General features: G+C 42.1%; 1 protein-coding gene across 1 annotated transcript in view; it reads right to left on the bottom strand.

Annotated features, from left to right (window-relative positions):
- Window positions 1-3,827: 3,827 nt before the first annotated feature.
- The window catches only part of SOAT1 (sterol O-acyltransferase 1), a 34,915-nt gene continuing 17,051 nt past the window's right edge, over window positions 3,828-21,691 (bottom strand). Inside the window, exons 5-15 of the mRNA XM_018572642.1 lie at window positions 20,427-20,534; window positions 18,066-18,345; window positions 17,236-17,314; window positions 14,854-14,935; window positions 14,577-14,622; window positions 13,030-13,159; window positions 11,388-11,485; window positions 9,676-9,774; window positions 8,262-8,397; window positions 6,163-6,308; window positions 3,828-4,472 (exon numbers count right to left, since the gene is read on the bottom strand). Of these exons, the coding sequence (XP_018428144.1) occupies window positions 4,416-4,472; window positions 6,163-6,308; window positions 8,262-8,397; window positions 9,676-9,774; window positions 11,388-11,485; window positions 13,030-13,159; window positions 14,577-14,622; window positions 14,854-14,935; window positions 17,236-17,314; window positions 18,066-18,345; window positions 20,427-20,534 (1,261 nt within the window). The 3' untranslated portion in view covers window positions 3,828-4,415. The remainder of the gene's footprint in view (window positions 4,473-6,162; window positions 6,309-8,261; window positions 8,398-9,675; window positions 9,775-11,387; window positions 11,486-13,029; window positions 13,160-14,576; window positions 14,623-14,853; window positions 14,936-17,235; window positions 17,315-18,065; window positions 18,346-20,426; window positions 20,535-21,691) is intronic.

Here is a 21,691-nt window from a genome sequence, read left to right as displayed (position 1 = left end):
TAAATATACCATTGAAAGTGTTTGGTTAGCTTGTGAATTGAAAGTAAAAAAAATACTAGTTGATCTGGTTACGTTTTCCTGTGCACACTTCCTGTGTTATGTCAAGGAAAGCAATTAGCCCTACCAGTTCCCCTCTTTGACTGCAAGATGCAACTCCCTGCCTTGGAGGGATGAGGAGAGGGGAAGGATTAAGTAGCTTATCAAAAGACAAGTGAGCACTACTGACACCATTCTGTTCACATAAATGCCGTGTTGTCAGCCCACAAGAAACTGGGAGCATTTTTTTTTTCCAGATCAACAGGTATTTTCTGTACAAAAGGAAAAAAACATGTGGAATGAGCCTGTCTTGCAGAGATTTACTGCATAGGTTTTTTTTTTTTTAACCCCGATATAGACTTTACATTTTCTGGCAGCTGTTGAGGGCTTTTTTATCTGATTTCAACTGAAGAAAGTTCACATAGAATGCGATTTAAAGCCACCTGCTAAACCTAATTTTGATTATTTTCCAATCAATTAAAAATCAATATTAGATAACCACAATGGCAGTCAAAATGCATTTTTGTTTCATTTTCACCCAAATTGTGATTGGCCAATTAGAACGAGGAAATGACAGAAACAGTAGGTAGCAGACTTCTGTGAGATGTTTCGTTTCAAGCATTTTGTTTTACCATAAAAAATTGCAATCTTTAAAGATTGTGCTTTATAGAGTTAGTTCACCTTTATTTTAAATGTTCAACTGTATCCAAGGGACATCATTATGTTATAAATCTTTGTTCAGTGAAGGGGAAAGAAAAAGAAAAAAAAAAAATATCACATATGTTTGGGCCACCCTTGGCTGAGGCAATGCCTCGCCATAAAACTTCCAGTGTAATTGTTGCCGTCCTGATCTAATCCGCAACAGACAAAATGTTGAGGATCTCAACAAAACGATGTAAACCAAATCAGATGTCTCTCCCTCATGCTGAAAATGTAGTGCCTGTTCTATTGTCTGTAGTTTCATCTCAGGCACTGAACTACAGTATCCACAGCCCCAGAAGGGCAACTTTGGAAAGCAGGGCTCAATTGCAGGATGTCAGAATGGAGGACTAAAAGGTTTTCAGGAATATGATCTCGCATGTGTTGATTTGTCCCATTAAGATTGTAAGCCCTCACGGGCAGGGCCCTCCTTACCATCTTGTCTTGAATTGTAATGTCCTCCTTATATTGTAAAGCGCTGCACAAACTGTTGGCGCTATATAAATCCTGTATAATAATAATTTGCATTGATAGGTTTAATTGCTGGAGAGGTTTTTTTTGCTTTTTTGTATCAAAGGTGAACTAACCCAATAAGGACTGGCATTCAGCACCATTGTGGCCTCTTAGTAATCTATAGAATTTGCTTCAGCAAGGAACATCAAAAGCCAAGCTGATAAATGTCCCAATTGCAGGTGGTTTGAGAAAATCCTATAGCAGGATCTGCTTGGATCCATTCCGGATGGGCTTTTTCTTAACAGTAACTATAACAGTGTTCTTTTCTACTGCGTGTTTTAACAAAAGCTGTTTCCCTGCACCTCACTGCAATGCCTGCAGATTTCTTGTTTACTTGAATTGCTTCACAGTCTCACATTTTTTATATCAAGTCAAAATTTCAACATTACTTAACACTGTCAATTAACAGAGAAGGCAAATTAGAAGAAATGTAGCACAACGCAGTAGAAATGCCTATTGGTGTGAGCAGTATAAAAGCAAGGCACAGGCAAATTGTCACCACTTTCTTTTTCTTTTAAAGGCCAACTCCAACAAATTGGTATTTCATGGTTACTGGCAAGCCGAGTAATATGCTGGTGGAATGTTCTCCAATTGAAAACCCATGAAAAAAAGCAAAATTTTTCAGTGATAAAGAGCCAGTGAGTAAGTCAACTTACTTGGGCCAGTTGGCCTTTAAATATCCACTGTGGAAACAAATGCTGTGGCTTTGACACCACTGAAGTGTGCTTAAAAAGCATATAATACAGGCATATGTAACCCACAACAAAAGCCACACTGTACTCAAACATATAGGCATATCTATATGTAAAGCCTCTCCTATATCATCAACTGGTGTCCTGTAACAAAACTGAACAACACAGAACCACAGCAGATGTCATGGTAGCAGGCATTGTCGCGAGAGAGGCAGTATTTTTATGGATGATCCAGTCATGGTATATTGTGGGTTAGCCTGTCCGTATTGTAAAGGTTCCTGGTGACCAAAGCGACACACTTGCATTGATCTTGTAGTCAAATCATCACCACCCAGATTCTCCTTATAATTATACACAAGTCCTTCATTTTGGTTTTCAACGTGTGCAATCGTCGGCCAAGATACATCATGGCCAAAATAAATTAAACAATATACGATCAACAAAAGATAACTGTCCCTTGTTTCTTCAAAGACTTGCATTGCATTACTATGCCCAGTATAGAAGCACATGCTGCATCCTAGCAATACTGAGTATGCACGTTCACGTACAGCCATGTATTTATTATTAATGTGGCTTTTTAGATGTTTAATAGCAATATTCACTTTATATTTATATTCCCTTAATTTGGTGTGGATGTATAAAACATTTTATAGAACAGAACAGAACAGGTCTCTTTTAGATGGAAGATCTACCAAACTAATACTTTGCCCTAGGGAGTGAAATCATATTGATCAGCTACGTATAGGTATTATAAGATTGGTCTGTCTTGTTTATTTTTTACATTCTTCTCATGAACACAAACATTGTGAGCCGGAGACGAGACCGATTTAGTCATCATTCACCCATAGGCATTTTTACACGCATGACACAGATGCAAAACATAAAAACACTGCATTCCTATGGGGCTCGTTCACACCTGTGCTTTCGTAGGTGCCTGCAAAAGCGTGCAATGCAGGAAAAAGTACATGCGTGATTTTTTTTGCAGATTTCAGCATGTTCTGTCCCCAACAGACTATAGTGTAGCCGAAATGTGCGTCTATTAAACATTCCGTGTCTAAATGTATGCACATAAAATGCGCCGAATTCCAAACGCCTATGTGAATGGAGATTATGGATGTTCACTTTAGCTGTAAATGTCTTGCTTGGGAATCATTCTAGTAGTATTATTGTAGTGCCCCACACGGAGCCTCTTGTATAATAAAAAAAAATAAAAAATAAAACATTTGGGGACCTCATCCTGTTCCATTTACACTATATGGTTGACTGAAGTTCAACCTGTGCATTTTACATTACTGCTAAGGTAGCAGATTTTATTGGGAGCTTCTAGGAACACCATCAAAAAAAGACAGTCATATGTAGTTCATTATCAGCCCTCAAAGCCAGCACCGTAAAACCATAACATTTAAAAGGAACGTGTTTCAGTAAAGTGTCAGAGAGCATGTGCATAAGGAAAGGAGATTTTAGTGAAAGAAGGCATCCATAGAAGCCCTTAAAAAAAAACATGCTTCCTTGTTGACCTCCGTTGGCCAACTTAGAAATTGCCTTGTGAGCAGGCATATCCTAAAGAATTCTAGGGATGTATTATGCGACAGGGTCAGATGAATCACAGCTCTGAGAAGAAACAAATGTGCAAATGTGCTGGATTTGCCAGACTATATCCAATGAACTACAGTGTCTAATACTTTAATTATAGCCTTACCCCAAACAATATTTTAAGTGAACATTTATATCTAAGAAGCATGGGATAGGCTTAATAATAACCGTCATAATTATTTCTAGATTAGTTATAATAAAAGATAAACCAAAACGTGTTACTAAGAAAATAAAAGTTACGAGGGGAGAGCAAGTAATCTTTGGTAATAGTTGCCAAAGTCATGGTTGGGCATGGCTGTAATGGCGTTACATAACTCATTATTGCTTTGTAATGCAGCATTGGTAAAGGTTGCTATATCTGCTATATGTGGCACTTTGCAGGCCTACTCATGCCACGCTGGTTTCAAATGGAAATACATTCAGTAGAAGTACAATGTGCAAAAGGCAACAGAAAAAAAAAAATCAGTCTGCAAAGTTATGCCTATTGATTTCAAGGTCCTGCTTGACGGGCACAACCATTAATCAGTACAAGAACACATCTTTCTTAGATCAAAAGGATGGGACGGAATGGGATGTTCCGGCAAGAAGGTTAGTAACTTCCAGTGTAAACCGAGTCCGGTATATCTGAGCCCAAAGGAATGTACGATGTTACAAACATCTGAAGATCCATTTCATTTGAGGCGTGAAGCTCAACGCGGATACTTGTCTATATAAAGAGGTGGCTTGTTATGAAAATGGGAAGTTGAATCCTTTACAAAAGCTGTAGTCACTGACCACAGACTGTTTCCAGAACCGATACAAAAACATTCAGTAACAAATTGAGGATGTTAGTCGATTTTTTTTGCCAGAGTCTGACATTGTAGCTTTCAGAAGTTCTCCAGTCTATTTATCAACGTGGCAGGTCCAAGACCGTGGCTTCACATAGTCCAAAAACGCAGGCTGGAAAACAAAGGATTACTTTTTAGGGATTGAATACAATAGCATTTTTAGTGTGTCTTCAGTAGTGGCAAGCTACACTCACTGAAAGGGTAAAAAACAAAAACAAAAAACACAACCCCTCAACTGGCTCTATATGGGCAATGTACTAGGTAGCTTCAACAAACTTTCACAGGTCTATTCACAAAAGGGTGAAGAGTTTGGAGAAGGCAGAAAAAGTGATCTAGGACAACATCGCTGAACTGGAAAGTGAGCTGCATTGGAGAATTTTTCCAAATCAGCTATATTGTCCTAGATTGTTCACTTCTCCTGCCTTCTCCAAACTCTTCACCCTTATGTGAATAACCCCGTCAGTGTTCAAGTAAAAGGCAACAAAACAATGTGCTGAATGAAACTTTGCCTGAAGTACAGCTTTAAAGGAAACAACTAAATACACAGATAAGACCTTTAAGAGAGGTTTTCCTGCCAAAGGATTTGTAGTTTGGTCAGTCCAGTTTACGCAGCTGACTCGCAGCACAACTCTGTCTGGTAGGTGTGAAGCAGTGGCGGAATTGACATAGCGACCTAGGCAGCCGCTATGGGGCCCGGGGGGGCCTGGCCAGGGCGGGGAACAAAGGAGTTCCCCTGATGCCGTGTGGGCTGCCTGGGTCGCTATGACATCGGCTCCAGGAATGTCACTGGCAGCTGTGAGGAGGAGCGTGCCGCTGTCCAGATCACGGACAACCTGTCAGTGATCTTTGCAGCGGCACGTTCCTCCTCACAGCTGCTGCTGAGTCAGTGACAGCCTGCAGGTGTGGTGGAGGCGCCTGGGGCCTGGTGTTCAATTGAAGGCTCCAACTTCTCAAGATTTACGACTGGTGACTTCATATAGGGTGAATGCCAGTTGGAGATCTAAACCAGATGGATTGACTGCTTGCACAGTGGAATCCTTATTGAAAACTCTAACTTCTGTCACTGCAACTGCGTGGCTACATGCTGTAAACGGTGGCAGAGGCCAGGCCCGCCAGCGACCAAGCAGGAGGCGGGGCCCAGCGGTGGAGGCGGCTGACAGTGAATCAGGGCTGACAGGTAAAAGGTGTGCAGCGGGTTGACCAGCCCACCTGAGACACTGCAGAACCCACCATAGAGTCTATGGTGGGCTATGCAGGGTCACTCTCAGGTGGGCTGTGTGGGATCTCAGGTGGGCTCTGTAAGGGGCGTAACTACAAATCACAGGGCCCCATACAAAATTTTGCTATGGGGCCCTGTGATTGCTAGTTACACCCCAAGTGTGGAGACCTGATTTTACATTGCTGCAGTTAACACTTACAGGTCTCCGCCACACTCCTAACCCGTGACTGGGCTGATGACACTGATGACAGTTGTGTCTGTAGGATTCTCCATATTAAAATCTTTATGATAAAGACCTGTCCACTCTTCCATGACTGCACCCATTAGGAACAAGACACTAAAGCTGGCTATACACACACACAGAAAGGGAAATGAAAAAAATAAATAAAATCAAAGCAGGATGGAAAACTGTTGTTCTTGAATGAACGAAACTTCATCAGTGAATGTGGTTTTCATTCAGAACACTCCATTCATTCCAAAGTCAAACAAACTTTAGAACAACATTTGTCAAGCTGAATATTCATTTGAAAATCTACACGTGTATGGCCAGCTTACAGGTCAACAACTACGTGTATACACTTACATTGCTGATGGGACAGTGTTTCTGGGCGTACCACTCCTGGGAATAAAGGCAGAGGAGCACACCCTGACCCAGGAACAGGGACGTCCACATGAACACATTCCAGATAGAGCCTTTCCGACGGTCATTAAGGATGAAGTTTAGAATCACTACAAATAAAGAATGAGCATGATTTAACATTAATGTATTCTCCAAATATTTTTGAAAATAACAGGATCAGAGAATGCCACAAAACTAAAAGTTAAAAAGAACTATCCTATAAAGATCAATAAAGGGCTAGTTCACACCAGCCTCAGTGTGTTCCGGCCCGATTCTGGTCAGAATGCACTGGATTGCATTCCGGCCACCTATATTTGTATTGGGGCGGGAGGTGGGGCGTGGCGGTGCATTGAACGCAATGGCAGTGCCACGCCTTCCGACCGGCCGCATGGGACCGCGTGGCACATCAATGCCTGCGTTCTGGTGCGGCCAATCATACTGCAGTCGGAGGGCGTGGCTTTGGGAGGGCTTCCCAAAACAGAGTGAGCTGGCCGGAATGCAATCCAGTGCGTTCCGGCCAGAATCGGGCCGGAATGCACTGGGGCGGGTGTGAAGTAGTCCTGAGGTGTTTTTTTTATTTGTGTGCAGGACCTATTCCTGCATTGTGCAGCATAGCATTTGAGCATTATTAATTTTTCCACAGGGTTATTCACAAACAGGTGAGGAGTATGGAGAAGGCAGGAGAAGTGAACAATCTAGGAAAACATAACTGAACTGGAAAGTGAGCTGAAATGAAGAAATCTTCCCAGTTCAGCTATGTTGTCCTAGATTGTTCACTTCTCCCGCCTTCTCCAAACCCTTCACCCCTTTGTGAATAACCCCGCTAATGTTTTTGTCATTTGTCATTTGCCGTAGCATTGTAAGCATTTACAAATACTTACGATTCTTGATATACCACTACAGACTGTTTAGAACAGAAACCAGACTAAAATATACTACTACTCTAAATAAGGCCAACTGACACTTGGAGAAAAAAAGATGGATTTACAAATCTTAAGCTTTCCAACAGGTAAGATCTGTAAAAACTGTGGGGGAGATTTCAAATTCACATGCTCCGCAAATTTAGAAAGCACAGTGATGTGCTCTACAGATATGCATTGCATTCTGCTGGCTTCCGTAATCTGACAGAGAGCAATTAAACTTAAGAGAAAAAAAATGCTGGAAGAATAGTCCAATCACCAGACCTGTCAAAGTCACATGACTGTCTCTTCTCTAATAGTAGATCTCTCTGCTGCATTAGGCTCACAGTACAAGTTACAATCTGAGTGTACAATCTCTGCAGTCAAATTTAGATATACCAAAAAAAGTAATATGAGGGCCTACCGAATCTACCCAATAAGGCAAGCTCTTACACTACATGCATAGGAGATTGTACAATCAGATTGTAACCTGTGTGCGCGAACACATTAGCGTCACTCGCTCACTTCTCGATCTATCCCTGCAGAGAGCCGTGACTGTCACTCACGGCTCCCTGCAGGGATTTCCCCCCCCCTCCGATCCTCCAGCGCTGACTGGCAGAACGGACAGGGGCGGGCACAGCTGGCTGTGGTAGCTTGCGGTATACTGCGCCTAGGGTGACAGGAGGACGCTAGTTTGTGTCCTCCCATTACCCTTAGGAGAACTATGGGGAACAGCCCTGACCCAACAGTTCTCCTTTAAGCAAACAGAACTTATTTGGACACTACAAGTTCTACACTGCAGCCTGCAATATGTAGATGGGACCTAAAATGCAGGTCACGGTGTGCAGATCCAGTGGACTATAATGGATAGTAAATAATGATATTTGCTTCTAATGGGAGATGAGCTTTTTCTTCTTTTGTCTTTGCTGCTCCTGTTTTGACCTCCTTTATGTCCTAGCCAAGTTAGGCTAAATAAACTCTGTAAAGAGGCCTGCCAATCAAATGTATGGCTATAAAGCTTTCCAGTAACAACTATATACTTATTTTAGATGGCCATTTTAGCTACAAAAGGTTACTTTCTTTTTTTACATTGACCTTGGCTAGTGCTAAATGTCTGATGCCCTCTCTGCTTTTCTTTCTTCTCGTTTAACAAGTGATACTTACAGCCAAAGCCCATAAACATAATAAAAAGAACAGGATAGAAAAATCCAAAGCAGATCCCCAGCGCGTATTCATGGACCACAGCGGACACAGTAAACACAGACAGCATGGCTGCAGTTTTGAATCTTCTGCCAAAAAAATAGAAGTGTTAAAAAAAAAAAAAAAAAAGGAGAAAAAACAGCAAATTAGGTTATACTGTTAGCAATGTTGAAAAAGATAAAAATTATTTCCATTTAAAGAGTAACTCCAGGAATGCAAAAAGTTAACCCATCCAGTGGGGCTACATGTGCACTGCAAGGGTTAACTGTTCATTTTGGTCTAGGGCAGCGATGGCGAACCTATGGCAAGCGTGCCACAGATGGCACACGGGGCCCTGTGTTGGCACGCAAGTCATAAACTTGCATCCTTACTGCCATCGGTCAAAATAACAGATATTACCAATAATAAAGACTGTGCAAATTTCAGCCAGTTCTTGACGAAGCGGATGAATTTTGCACAGTGGGTGGCGCTGTCTGGCCGACATCCCTTGATCAGCTGATCGAAGGAGTTGGTCAGAAGCCGGCAGCCATTGAGCTGTTCAAGTATTTTCTTTACTACAAAAAAAGAACACCTGCTGCATCTTTGGGACAATAAACCAATAGACCTATCAAAGAAATCAAAAGACCTATCTAATCTGTAAGACATTACATGTAATTTCATCGGGTGCCTTAACATAATATTTTATTCCCCCAGCAATATTGACAAAGGGAAGAAAATTGAAACAAAAAACAGAGACTGACCAACAAGACCTTGTTAAGAGTAAAAAAAAAAGGAAACGGTATGAACCCAAAAGTGAGAAATTAGAACCCTGAATAAGAAAATAAAAACTATGCCAAAAAAAAAAGAGATGTAAAAAACAAGAAAATATGACAAAAAAGTGACAAAAATAAAAGTAAACAATCACAAACCTATGAGAGGCACAATTGGACCTAATGAAAAAGGGGGAGAAGCTGATTCTACATGTGGTAGAACAGTCACACAGGCGAACAAGCGACTAAACAATTACAAAAATTGTAGAAACAGTCAGATGGACAATAAAATCAGAATGCGTAGAGAAAGCGGGTCATATGAGAACCTGGGCTAACGTTCTGGCAAGCAACGCAGGAGTGCCAACATGGTATTATAAGGCCTCTCTGCGCCACCATCTGAATATGGATCTGTCGCAGGTTTAACCAATTCTCTCACTACCATGTGAGATTTCTAAAGAGCATCACACTTCCGCAACAAAATCAGGAAGACCCGTGCCCGATTTGTTGACCCCCTTTAAGGGTCCAGTGAACTTTGAGACTCTGCCAACTCTGCCAGGACATAGCTCTAACCTCTAACACAAACAAACCCTAAAATGTGAAGACAGTCACCAAGTACGTGAATTTCTTACCCAGAGGAAGTCCCGATAGGCATAATAATACAGCCAGTCATGGACAACCACATTCCAGGTTCGGTAGTAGTTGGCAAACGATGTTGAATTCCACCAGTCCTAAAGTACAAAATGAGATATTTACAAACACTGTGAAAGCTTAAACCTAGTAGAATTACACAGGAAATGGCAAGGACATGCTCCTTTATAAAACGGACACGCTTATAACTTATTTGCTGCCAAAGCCTTTTTTCCCCCAAACATTTGAAATACACATTTTAGGCCTAAAGGTTACCTAAAACCCTCAAAATAAAGATTTGCTGAAAATGGAGATGTTCATTTTTTTTGTCACATAATATTAGTGCAACCGTTTATATGTCAAGCGTTAATATTGCACGCCCCATGAAATGGCAAAAAAACACTACCCAAAATTGTACATAGACAATTTAAAAGCCTTTATAGGCCATCGATTTAGAGTTAACAGTGATTAACGGCCCTAGAATTATTGTTTTCAATCTGGGATGCGCAGTGATGCCAGCTATGTGCGGCACAATTGTTGTTTTTGCATGCATGTGCATCCGGTGCATGTGTTTGCCTTTGTATGTGCATGTACATGGGGATTTAAGAAAAACCCCAAAAATGGGTTTTTATTATTTGATTAAGCTTTAATTTAAACTTTTGGTTTTCTTTTTTACTTAACTTTATTCCTATCACAAGGCGGGATTATAAATGTTATATCATACTGCTGGTGACTGGTTCACTTTAAGATGACATCAGGGGTCATCTTTGGAAGCTGACCGGGCACAGACTGTGCTTGATTAGCTTCTTCCCTGGCCAGGGAGGCCAGAGATTGATCATGTCCAGAGCTTTCAGAGCAGAGAGCTTCCTGCCTTCCTTGTTCGTTACAGGGGAGATCAGCAGAATCATCTACCATAAGACTCCTGGTAAACCAGGAGTGACAGGGAAGGGGGGGACGACAACTATCAGGCAAGGGCACATTAATGTACATATAGGCTTCCTGCTTCTAAATCAGAGTAGACCAGCACAATCATCCACCATGAGAGTCCTGGGCAAACAGGAGGGACAGGGAAGGGGGGTTGGGGCTGTCAGGCAGGGGCACATTAGTGTACATGTAGAACTGATCAGTCAGCTTTAAAGCCACCTGGCAAGAAAGTGGGAAGCTCACTGTGAAAAGGTAAACTCCTGCTGATGCAGTACTTACATCTGTGGCTGTGGAAGGGTTAAATTCCAATAATGAAACCTAAATCGGAGTTACAATACATTTCCAATAGCTACCTCCTTTTGTTTTTTTCTCTGCTTCATGAGCTTTTTTTTTTTTTTTTTTTTTTTTTAAGAAGCTTTGTTTTAAAATCACAGCTGTTCCCCTCAGAAACTCTTCTTTGCCACACGATATTCTCCAGGTTGAATGATGCCCAGTGTCTCTCAACCTAAAAGACTGAGAAACGACCGTATGTGTAAGACATCAAGGGCCTTTCCCCTGAGCGCAGCACCCTGCACTCTGTGTATTGAAGCAGAGAATGGAGATGTCTTCACATCATGGCCACCATCTGCATCATCCAGGACCACCTACAGCCAGGAGAAGATCCAGTGTATCGCATGACTTTAGAAAAAGATATGCAAATAAAGGCAAAACATACTGCTGGGAAGGGGGAGACCTCAAGGTGGGTGATAGTGGTCCTTTTGTATCCCTGTAGGTAAAGTAGAGTTCATACCTTGTAGAACATCCGGTCAGCAAAGCGAAGCATCTCAGCAAAGGCATTGAGCCAACAATGTAGGAAAGCAAAGAAGGCCAGGAAGAGAATCAACACACCTGAAGACAGAGGGGAAACTATGAAGCAACCTAAAATTACATACACACTACTGGTATCAAAACACTACCACCAACAATATTGTATTTTGTATGTAGTTGATTTAATATAATGAATAATATCATTATAAAAATATTATGTTAACTATATGCCATTATTTCAATTTGGGACCAACCTGTAACATTACCAGGGGTGCTTATAACAATTACCCATAGTTTAATCCCTGGCTGCTGACTCTTGGCGGTCCTTAGAAAGGATCTTAAAACAGAAGTTAAAGTCTTTTATTTTAAAAAAATGCTGACAGGCAGGCTTTTTAGAACAGAAGAAACTGTGTGAATCTCTTGTCATGTATCCTTCTATCTGCCTGCAAGCACTTTTCTAAAATCCTTGCCATGACAAAGTAACTCCTGCGTGCATGCATGGACGTTACGTCATCCGGGCCCGGACGAAGACCTAAAACATGGATGCACTGGTGAGGGAAAAGAGCTCAGACAAAGTAGCTCGGGAGGGGATCGCTTTTTGGCAAGTCTGCCATAATGTGCTAATATACTGTAAATACTAGCACATTTTGGATAAAAGCTCCTGGGAGCCTTTATTATCACTTTAACACTGGCAGTTGAAGGCAGGCTTCCCACTCATGCGATAACAATGTTTGGCTGTTACTAGGGATGCACCAATACCGATACTAGTAGCGCTATTGTTGCCAATACCGAGTATTTGGGAGACTACTTGTACTCGCCCAAATGCTCCGATACTTACCCCAGATTTCCTCTGACCGGCAGTGCTACGAGAGAACATGGAGGCGACTTCCTGCCAATGAGGAACCTGGGCTGCGGGTAATGACACGCTGCCTGGCTTCCTGATTGGCCAGGATGCCAGCCCTACGATAGCGGAAGTACCAGTATCGGTACTTTGTATCAGCGAGTACCAAAAGATAAATATCGGTACTCATGATCGATACCGAGAAAACGGTATTGCAGCATCCCTAGCTGTTACAATAACCACATGATCAGGAGCTCGTCCCACTGGATCCCAATCATAAACAGTGATTGGGAGCTGATGTTGACAGCTCAGTCACTGTGCTAGGAGCACAGTGAGACACTCTGCACCGGGCAGCATCTTTTAAATGGCTGCTTAACATGAGAACTGACTGTGCTGCACTAGGGATAGGCTGAGGAGCCCCTGACTGTGCTGCACTAGGGGTAGGCTGGGGAGCCCCTCACCTAGAAAAGTGGAAGGTACACGGCAACCCACTGAACACGGGTCACGGCCCACCAGTTGAGAACCAAGGCTTTAAAGGACTACAATCAATATATATCTATATATATATAGCAATAATTAATGCTATATACCACAATATAACATTGGACAATGACGCAGTTTTGTAACTCATGGCAGTTTGCTGTAGAGAGAGGACAGAAGGGAAAATTGGTTGCTATGGGTTACTGCTATTTGCATACTGTTCTTTACATCATTTCAAATGGGCATGTAGAAGTTACAAACAATACAATTAACTGCAGAAAGGAAAAAGGTGGCTGAAACATACCTGGCAGGATACAGTTGAAAACGCAGAGGACCAGGACTCTCAGACTAAAAGGCTCCTGGCTGATGTTGTGGAAAAGTGGGATGCAGAGTCGGACAAAGACGTAGTAGGCATAAAAGAGGCAGCCAAGGACCTAAAGTAAAAAACAAAAGAATAAAATAGAAAAGATGTGATTTCATCTCACTTCCTGCTGTGGCTAAATCGGGCAGGAAGTGGAGGGAAATCTCCCTACGAACTTTCCTCTTATGCTTAAGTTTGGATTGCCTCGGTTTCTAACAGATTTATGATGCAACCAATTTAGTAGGGGGCTTTTTTTTTTTTTTAAAAACAAGAAAGATCATAAAGCTACATCAAGAACAGCTATGACTTTAAGGCCTCATTCACACTAGAAACGGCCAGCACGTACAGATCCGTGCACGGCCGTATCGGGCAGCTCCCAGGAAGGACAGGTGCGCTGTGTGTGATTAGTATGCAGCCCCCGTCCTTATCTATGGGACTACGCGGCCATACACCCCCCTTCGCTCACCTCACGTGTAGGTCCGTACGGGTGCGTGTTTCCTGGCTCGGGCGCAGACAGGATCCAGCCTGCCAGCGTACGAGTACACTCACCCGCACAGACGTGCAGGGCGGGTGAGCGTATGGGGCGTATGGCCGCGTAGTCCCATAGAGAAGGGCAGTGGCTGCGTACAAATCACATGCAGCACCTGTCCTTCCCGAGAGCTGCCCGATACGGCCGTGCACACAGCACAGAGCTGTACGTGCCAACCGTTTCTAGTGTGAATGAGGCCTAAAAGATTCTGCTCAAAAAAAAACTGAATAAAAAAAAGGACATTTTTAATCAAGTCCCTCCAAAAGAATAAAAGAAATACCAAATTATTAAAATTATTGTTAGGATTAGAAAAAGGGGTTCTCTAGCTTACATGGAAATTGCACCCCAATATACTAGCAGGCATCAGTGAAGCTCTTTTCCTGCTAAAGCCTGCTTGACTAATATATGTCCCTTGATTTACAGAATACTAGTGTTCATATAAAGAAAAGGAACTATTATATACGATTTCACCTTCAGCTGGCTCAAGAGGTCAGATAAAGAAATTACCCCTGAGAACACATAGTAGCTGGGGGTTGGGGTGATGTGGGTTTCCAAGTTACATAGTATTTGGGGTTGAAGACATACATCCATCAAGTCCAACCCATAACTTAAGTTACTACACATGAGCTGGGTGTTAGGGTGATGGCTTTCCAGGTTACTACACAGAAGGAGCTGGCGGTTGGGGTGACGGTTTTCCAAGTTACTACAGAGAAGGAGCTGGGGGTTGGGGGTGATGGCTTTCCAAGTTACTACATGGAAGGATCAGAAGGAGATGAAAGTTTTGAGGTGAGAGGAAGCCCTTTAGCCGAGGCAACCGAAACATTATAGACAATTCACACAATGTTGTGTTGCTTTACCAGCCAAGTTGTGAACCAACAAGTAGCATTCTCACCACTATCATTAAATGGCAAGATATTTTTTACACTTCAATTCCACTTGAAAAAAGGAAAAAGCCATTTACCTGAAGAAATTTGGTGACAACATAGCCCCACCTTATAGATGGATTCCTGAAAATCAAGAAATCAAGCTTAACAAAATGTACATGAACAATGTTAAATGCTTACTATAACGTATAAAAAGGATGTCACTGAAAATACTACAACCACTGAACAGACAACAGAGAACAAAATGATCTGATACAGGTAGGACAAATGTTATCACACAGAGGTCGTCTGTGTTAATTTTAGACAAAAGGTCAGAGTGCTGCTAAACAGTACAAAGGTGAGACAGTAATTTACCTTGGATAGTTGTCTCTGTAGATCAGCGTTGGAGCAAACAGGAAATACAGGTATTGTGTAACTTGTGGGACTGGAGCAACAGCTATATTGGAGACAAAAATATTTACACAGATCCCTTATTACTCAAAGAGCTATTTGCCATGCAAAATCATATACTAAAACTGTCAGAGGAGATACAACAGGCATGTTAAATGCAATGAAACTGAGGACTAAATTTGATTATACTTTAAATTAGAGTATTGGGGTTTTGGGGTAGAGTGCGATGTTCCTACCACTAACCCTTTTACGATCTGTCCCTGTAACCTTAATACTAACCCTCAAATTAGCTCTCCCTATATTCAGAACACTTAACTTTCCACTCTCTCCCTGTAACCCACCTCCAATCTTACCAACCCTTCCTGGTAAGCCTATGGTCCTCCTTAGTGTAACACTATCTCTCCCTGTAACCCTAATGCGAACCCTTAAAATGACACTAAACTCAGGAATTCAATCTTAACAATGCATTCAAGTACCTTAACTTTGAAGAAAAATGAACCTTATTTGTGTATCACTGGGCTTTACATCCTCAAATGATCTCTGAATTCATGACACTGTCCCTTCTGGAGGGTGGCTACTTTTGTTCCCCCATGGTCTCTGTGTGTGTTGAAAAAGTAGACACGGCTCCAAGCTCGCGGTAGGTGAGATTGCGTGGTATAGTCCGTTAATCGCATGGTACTATGCGATGAATGCACTGTACTAGTGTGAACCTCAAAAACACTGACATACATATACAACCACAGGCACAGTCTCACACACACATGCACACTCCACACTTTTCTTTTTGTTTTGGTCCACCCAGTCTCCCTACCTTACAAGAACTGGAGTGGATCCTCAGCCTGGGGTCCAATGTGGGCTTCTGTGCTGTGACGGTGCCCCATCCATATGTGCATTGCTTGTACTGCTCCCTTGCGTGCCCTGTAGAGGTGCCAGGAGCCAGAATATGATGGCATTCTGGTCCAGGTGCGTCTATAGCACGTGTGAGGGAGCTGTAAGCAATGCACATATGGATGGAGCTCCCTAGCTGACATAGCCCCATTGTATCCCACCACAAGCTCACACTCGGCGCTGGGCAGCATATTTTGAATGGCTGCTTGGCACAAGAAACAGAGTGCGACGCTAGGGGGAGGCTGGGAAACCTAAAAAAGTGGAAGGCATGCGGTGACCCACTGAACACAGGGTCACGACCCACCAGTTGAGAACCAAGGCTTTAAAGTATATCTATGGTCAAAAAGCAAAATCAGATGTTCATTCAGAGAATCTGGGAATTTGCTAAAGCAGATGCCCAGAAGGCAGAGCTCACAACATGAACTTTTCAACATGATTTACCATGAAGTAAGCTTAAACTGGATTGTCAAAAATAACTATTGCTTGTATTGCTATTACGATGCTGATGTTATAAAAGGAAAAAAAAAAAAAAAAGGGAGTACGCTGTGACTTTACATCTCCTTTAACCATCAATGTATTACTAACACCAACTCCACCACAATCCCTCCAACCCTTTTCACTATTTCTCCATGTAACCCTAAAGCCCCCAGTCTGATTAATACTTCCTGGAAAACATAAGCCCCCCCTTTACACTAAACCTACCGGTAACCCTAAGGCCCCGTTCACATTGAGCGGTTCGCAAATCACACGTTTGTGGCGCGATTTGCATGTCGCGCGATATCGCGCAAATGCTTGCATTGAGCAAGCTTGAATCGCGGCAAAATCCGCTCCGAAAAGGGTCCTGCTTTAGCGACACACGACCCGCGACAGCAGGACCCTTTGCCAAGCATTGGAGCGCGGTAAATAGCCGCGATATCGTGGGAATTACCGCTCGATAAATCGCTCAATGTGAATGGGGCCTTACTCCAAGACTCTCTAAATTAAATGTAACCATTTTGGGTGGTCTGCTGAAGGATACCAGGAGGAGCAGGGCGACCCAAGAAACCATTGAATTAATTTGACCAAGGCCACATTGATGGGCCCGAAAAACTGGTGCAGTGCTTTAGGAATTAGTATAACATTTACAAAGCAAATATTTAAAAAACAATTCAGTGTTTACAAACTGATTATGTCTAACAAATTCTCGTAAACTTATAAATATTTATCTCTGACTTTTCTCATCAAACTCAGATATGATGAAAGGAAGCATTTACTGTATAATAAAAAAAAAAGTGAGTTGCCGTTTATGGAAACCAGATTCTGCGTTTAATTTTCACAAAGAGGGCAAAGATTAAATCTACTTTTGGCAATCCCACAGCTTTGGTTTTGATTTTAATCTCCTCTCTCTCTCCAGGTTTTCTACCAGACCGTAAGAAAGTCAGGGTAATAAGGTCTCTAACTGGCTGACGTATTACTTACATGTCTTCTCTTTGGCAAAAGAGAAGATCCGAGGGACATTTTCTCTTATGAATGAGTGTGATTTCATCATCAGTCGAACCTGAAAAGAATGAGAAGAAAATGAAAAATCCAACGCAATATTTTACAGTATTATGCCTCACTCGCACTATATTTTTAAGGCCGGCAGGGAATGCCTGTGAAAAGAATCAGCAGATTCTTGCAGATGGAATCACAGATGGTTCTGGAGAGCTACAGGCATTCAGCCAATACAAAGCAATGACAGGTTGACAAGAGTTGCAGCTGTCCAACGCTCTTCACATGCAGAAAGATTGCGTCCAGGACCGGTCATCTTACCCTAGCCGCAGGTATCTGTTGGATATGTGGACACGTGACTCCTGTCTGCATGTCACTGCCGTGTACAGGCTGAGTGGCAGCAGCTGTCTGGAACCACCTGCGATTCTAGCAGAGGTTTCTTGCTGCTGAAAAGCCCATGTGAATGGAGGCTTAAGACATTAAGGATTGGATTTATTGGGGGAAAAAAAATTGCTGCTTGGAGATAAAAAAAAACAAAAAACGGAGGCGATCTCCACGGTGCAAGGGGCCTAAAAATGAAAGAAAACTCAAAAGTATGCATTGCCTGCTTCGGGAATGTTGTGAAAGTTGGAAAGATGTTATTTCTGGTGCAACTGTCGAGGTAGTTTTGAGAAAACCTGGTATTATTTGTATTGAATATCTTGGTAAGTTGTGATTTTACCCGACATGGGTTGTCCGCAATAACAGAATAAAAAATTTTGTTTAAAAAAAAAAAAATGAAAGAAACAATACATTAGGTTGCAGTACAAATAGGTTACCTGTTCCAAAATGACAATGAAACGGGATGCTGGGGGCAAGTTGTGCTGTAGAACCATGTACGCTGGAACGAAGCCAAGACCTATCAGGAACGTCATATACAGAGATCCATAAAAAAGAGAGCAGATGTTCCGATGGGAAGAAGTCTTGTATGCCTGGGCCCACATTGAGAAAAGTGCATATGGAATGATCAATGTGCCGAAGAACATGCAAATCCATGTAGAGCAAACAATCGGGAATTTGCCAAAGGCGTATTCCAACAGATCAAACTCCAAGACAAGCCTAAAAAACAAAAAGGCAGAAAAGACCGGCAAGAAATTAAGATGGATTCTACACACAGCTTTATCTAGCTTGTACAATTATATTTAACAGCTTATAACACCTTCTGTGTTAGAATTATGAGCCATCAACTCTGCTTACTCTCTTCTCTCCTCCTATCAGCACCTGTACTTCTAAAAGCGCCAAATCGGCCCCTAGTGTGATTGGTGCTGTGTAGATGGCAGGAGGCAAAGATCAATAAAGACTCGGGTACTGATACTAGTTTTATAGAAAACACATTTATTTTATCATGGAATATACAACTGCAATAAATAATGTTTTTTTTTTTAATGTTTGGTTTTACATATTTACACATTCAATCCATTTTAACAGTGAGGATATATAAATGCCTGTTATGAAATCCTAATTTATCAGAATGAAAAATGGTACAATCAAGGTCTGTTATGCCATTAATGGAAAAGGCTCTGTGTTTTACAAACTGCTTGAAGGACACTTGGCCAAGGCCACAGCAGCGAAAATGTGTAGTGCTGACCGTAAAAATCAGGCTTAGCCAGGGAAATGTGTGATAACCCATTACAACAAGGTTCCAAGGTAAAATCTGATTAGTACACATTCTGCACATCATCCCTATTTCATCATCATCACTCAATAGTTACAGCAGTATTACCGAAAGAACTCCGACACCAATGTAGGTTTACATGGAGCTTTCTGCCCCCTGGGGGAAAGGGGGTCTCCTTTTCCTATATTGTTCGTTTCTCCACCTCTAAGGTTGTACATTCATACAGCCCTCTTCTCCTACTGAACAGTGTCTGTTTTGTCTGGAGACTGTAACTTGTACCCTTATACTATTTATTGTACAGCTCTGTGTAACATTGAGGTTTTATAAATAATGGATAATTAACATGATAAAGAACTATGCAGCTTGCCATCAAAATATTCTTTACTAGGACACTCACCTTCCCTGGTCAATACCATCCACTACCAGTGTGCTGAGGATGAAGAGGATGAGGAGGGCAATAAACATGTGGTAGATAGTCCGAAAATGATCAACTTCAAAGAGCTCACTGCATAAAAACAAAATGGTTAACTGTAAATATTACACCAACCTATATAAAGGGGTGTGCATGTATATACATACATACATACATACACACACTATTATCACAAGTACTGGGACGCCTGCTTTTACACGCACATGAACATTAAATGGCATCCCAGTCTTAGTCCGTAGAGTTCAATATTGAGTTTTGAGCCATCAACTCTGCTTACTCTCTTCTCTCCTCCTATCAGCACCTGTACTTCTAAAAGCGCCAAATCGGCCCCTAGTGTGATTGGTGCTGTGTAGATGGCAGGAGGCAAAGATCAATAAAGACTCGGGTACTGATACTAGTTTTATAGAAAACACATTTATTTTATCATGGAATATACAACTGCAATAAATAATGTTTTTTTTTTTAATGTTTGGTTTTACATATTTACACATTCAATCCATTTTAACAGTGAGGATATATAAATGCCTGTTATGAAATCCTAATTTATCAGAATGAAAAATGGTACAATCAAGGTCTGTTATGCCATTAATGGAAAAGGCTCTGTGTTTTACAAACTGCTTGAAGGACACTTGGCCAAGGCCACAGCAGCGAAAATGTGTAGTGCTGACCGTAAAAATCAGGCTTAGCCAGGGAAATGTGTGATAACCCATTACAACAAGGTTCCAAGGTAAAATCTGATTAGTACACATTCTGCACATCATCCCTATTTCATCATCATCACTCAATAGTTACAGCAGTATTACCGAAAGAACTCCGACACCAATGTAGGTTTACATGGAGCTTTCTGCCCCCTGGGGGAAAGGGGGTCTCCTTTTCCTATATTGTTCGTTTCTCCACCTCTAAGGTTGTACATTCATACAGCCCTCTTCTCCTACTGAACAGTGTCTGTTTTGTCTGGAGACTGTAACTTGTACCCTTATACTATTTATTGTACAGCTCTGTGTAACATTGAGGTTTTATAAATAATGGATAATTAACATGATAAAGAACTATGCAGCTTGCCATCAAAATATTCTTTACTAGGACACTCACCTTCCCTGGTCAATACCATCCACTACCAGTGTGCTGAGGATGAAGAGGATGAGGAGGGCAATAAACATGTGGTAGATAGTCCGAAAATGATCAACTTCAAAGAGCTCACTGCATAAAAACAAAATGGTTAACTGTAAATATTACACCAACCTATATAAAGGGGTGTGCATGTATATACATACATACATACATACACACACTATTATCACAAGTACTGGGACGCCTGCTTTTACACGCACATGAACATTAAATGGCATCCCAGTCTTAGTCCGTAGAGTTCAATATTGAGTTGGCCCACCCTTTGCCGCTATAACAGCTTCCACTCTTCTGGGAAGGCGTCCACAAGGTTTAGGAGTGTGTCTATGGGAATGTTTGACCATTCTTCCAGAAGCACATTTGTGAGGTCAGGTACTGATGTTGGATGAGAAGGCCTGGCTCGCAGTCTCCGCTCTAATTCATGCCAAAGGTGTTCTATTGGGTTGAGGTCAGGACTCTGTGCAGGCCAGTCAAGTTCCTCCACCCCAAATTCGCTCATCCATGTCTTTATGGACCTTGCTTTGTGCACTGGTGCGCAGTCATGTTGGAACAGGAAGGGGCCATCCCCAAACTGTTCTCACAAAGTTGGGAACATGAAATTGTCCAAAATGTCTTAGTATGCTGATGCCTAAAGAGTTCCCATCACTGGAACTAAGGGGCCAAACCCAACCCCTGAAAAACAACCCCACACCATAATCCCCCCTCCACCAAACTTTACACCAGGCAAGTACCGTTCTCCTGGCAACCGCCAAACCCAGACACTCCCATCTGATTGCCAGGCAGAGAAGCGCGATTCATCACTCCAGAGAACACGTCTCCACTTCTCTAGAGTCCAGTGGCGGCGTGCTTTACACCACTGCATCTGACGCTTTGTATTGCACTTGGTGATGTAAGGCTTGGATGCAGCTGCTTGGCCATGGAAACCCATTCCGTGAAGCTCTCTAAGCACTGTTGTGACAATCTGAAGGCCAGACGAAGTTTGGAGGTCTGTAGCTGACTTGGCAGACAGTTGGCGACTTCTGCGCACTTCAGCATGCGCTGACCCCGCTCTGTCATTTTACGTGGCCTACTACTTCGTGGCTTAGTTGCTGTTGTTCCCACTTTGTTATAATACCACTAACAGTTGACTGTGGAATATTTAGTAGGAAGGAAATTTCACGTAACACCTAAATCCAATGATTTGGAGGGGTGCCCCAATACTTTTGGCTATATATATATATATATATATA

The sequence above is a fragment of the Nanorana parkeri genome, unplaced genomic scaffold, assembly GCF_000935625.1.
Source record: "Nanorana parkeri isolate BGI_ZX_2015 unplaced genomic scaffold, ASM93562v1 scaffold2091, whole genome shotgun sequence".
NCBI lineage: Eukaryota > Metazoa > Chordata > Amphibia > Anura > Dicroglossidae > Nanorana > Nanorana parkeri.
The sequence above is the reverse complement of the archived record's forward strand: the minus strand, read 5'-3'. Positions and strand labels throughout refer to the sequence as shown.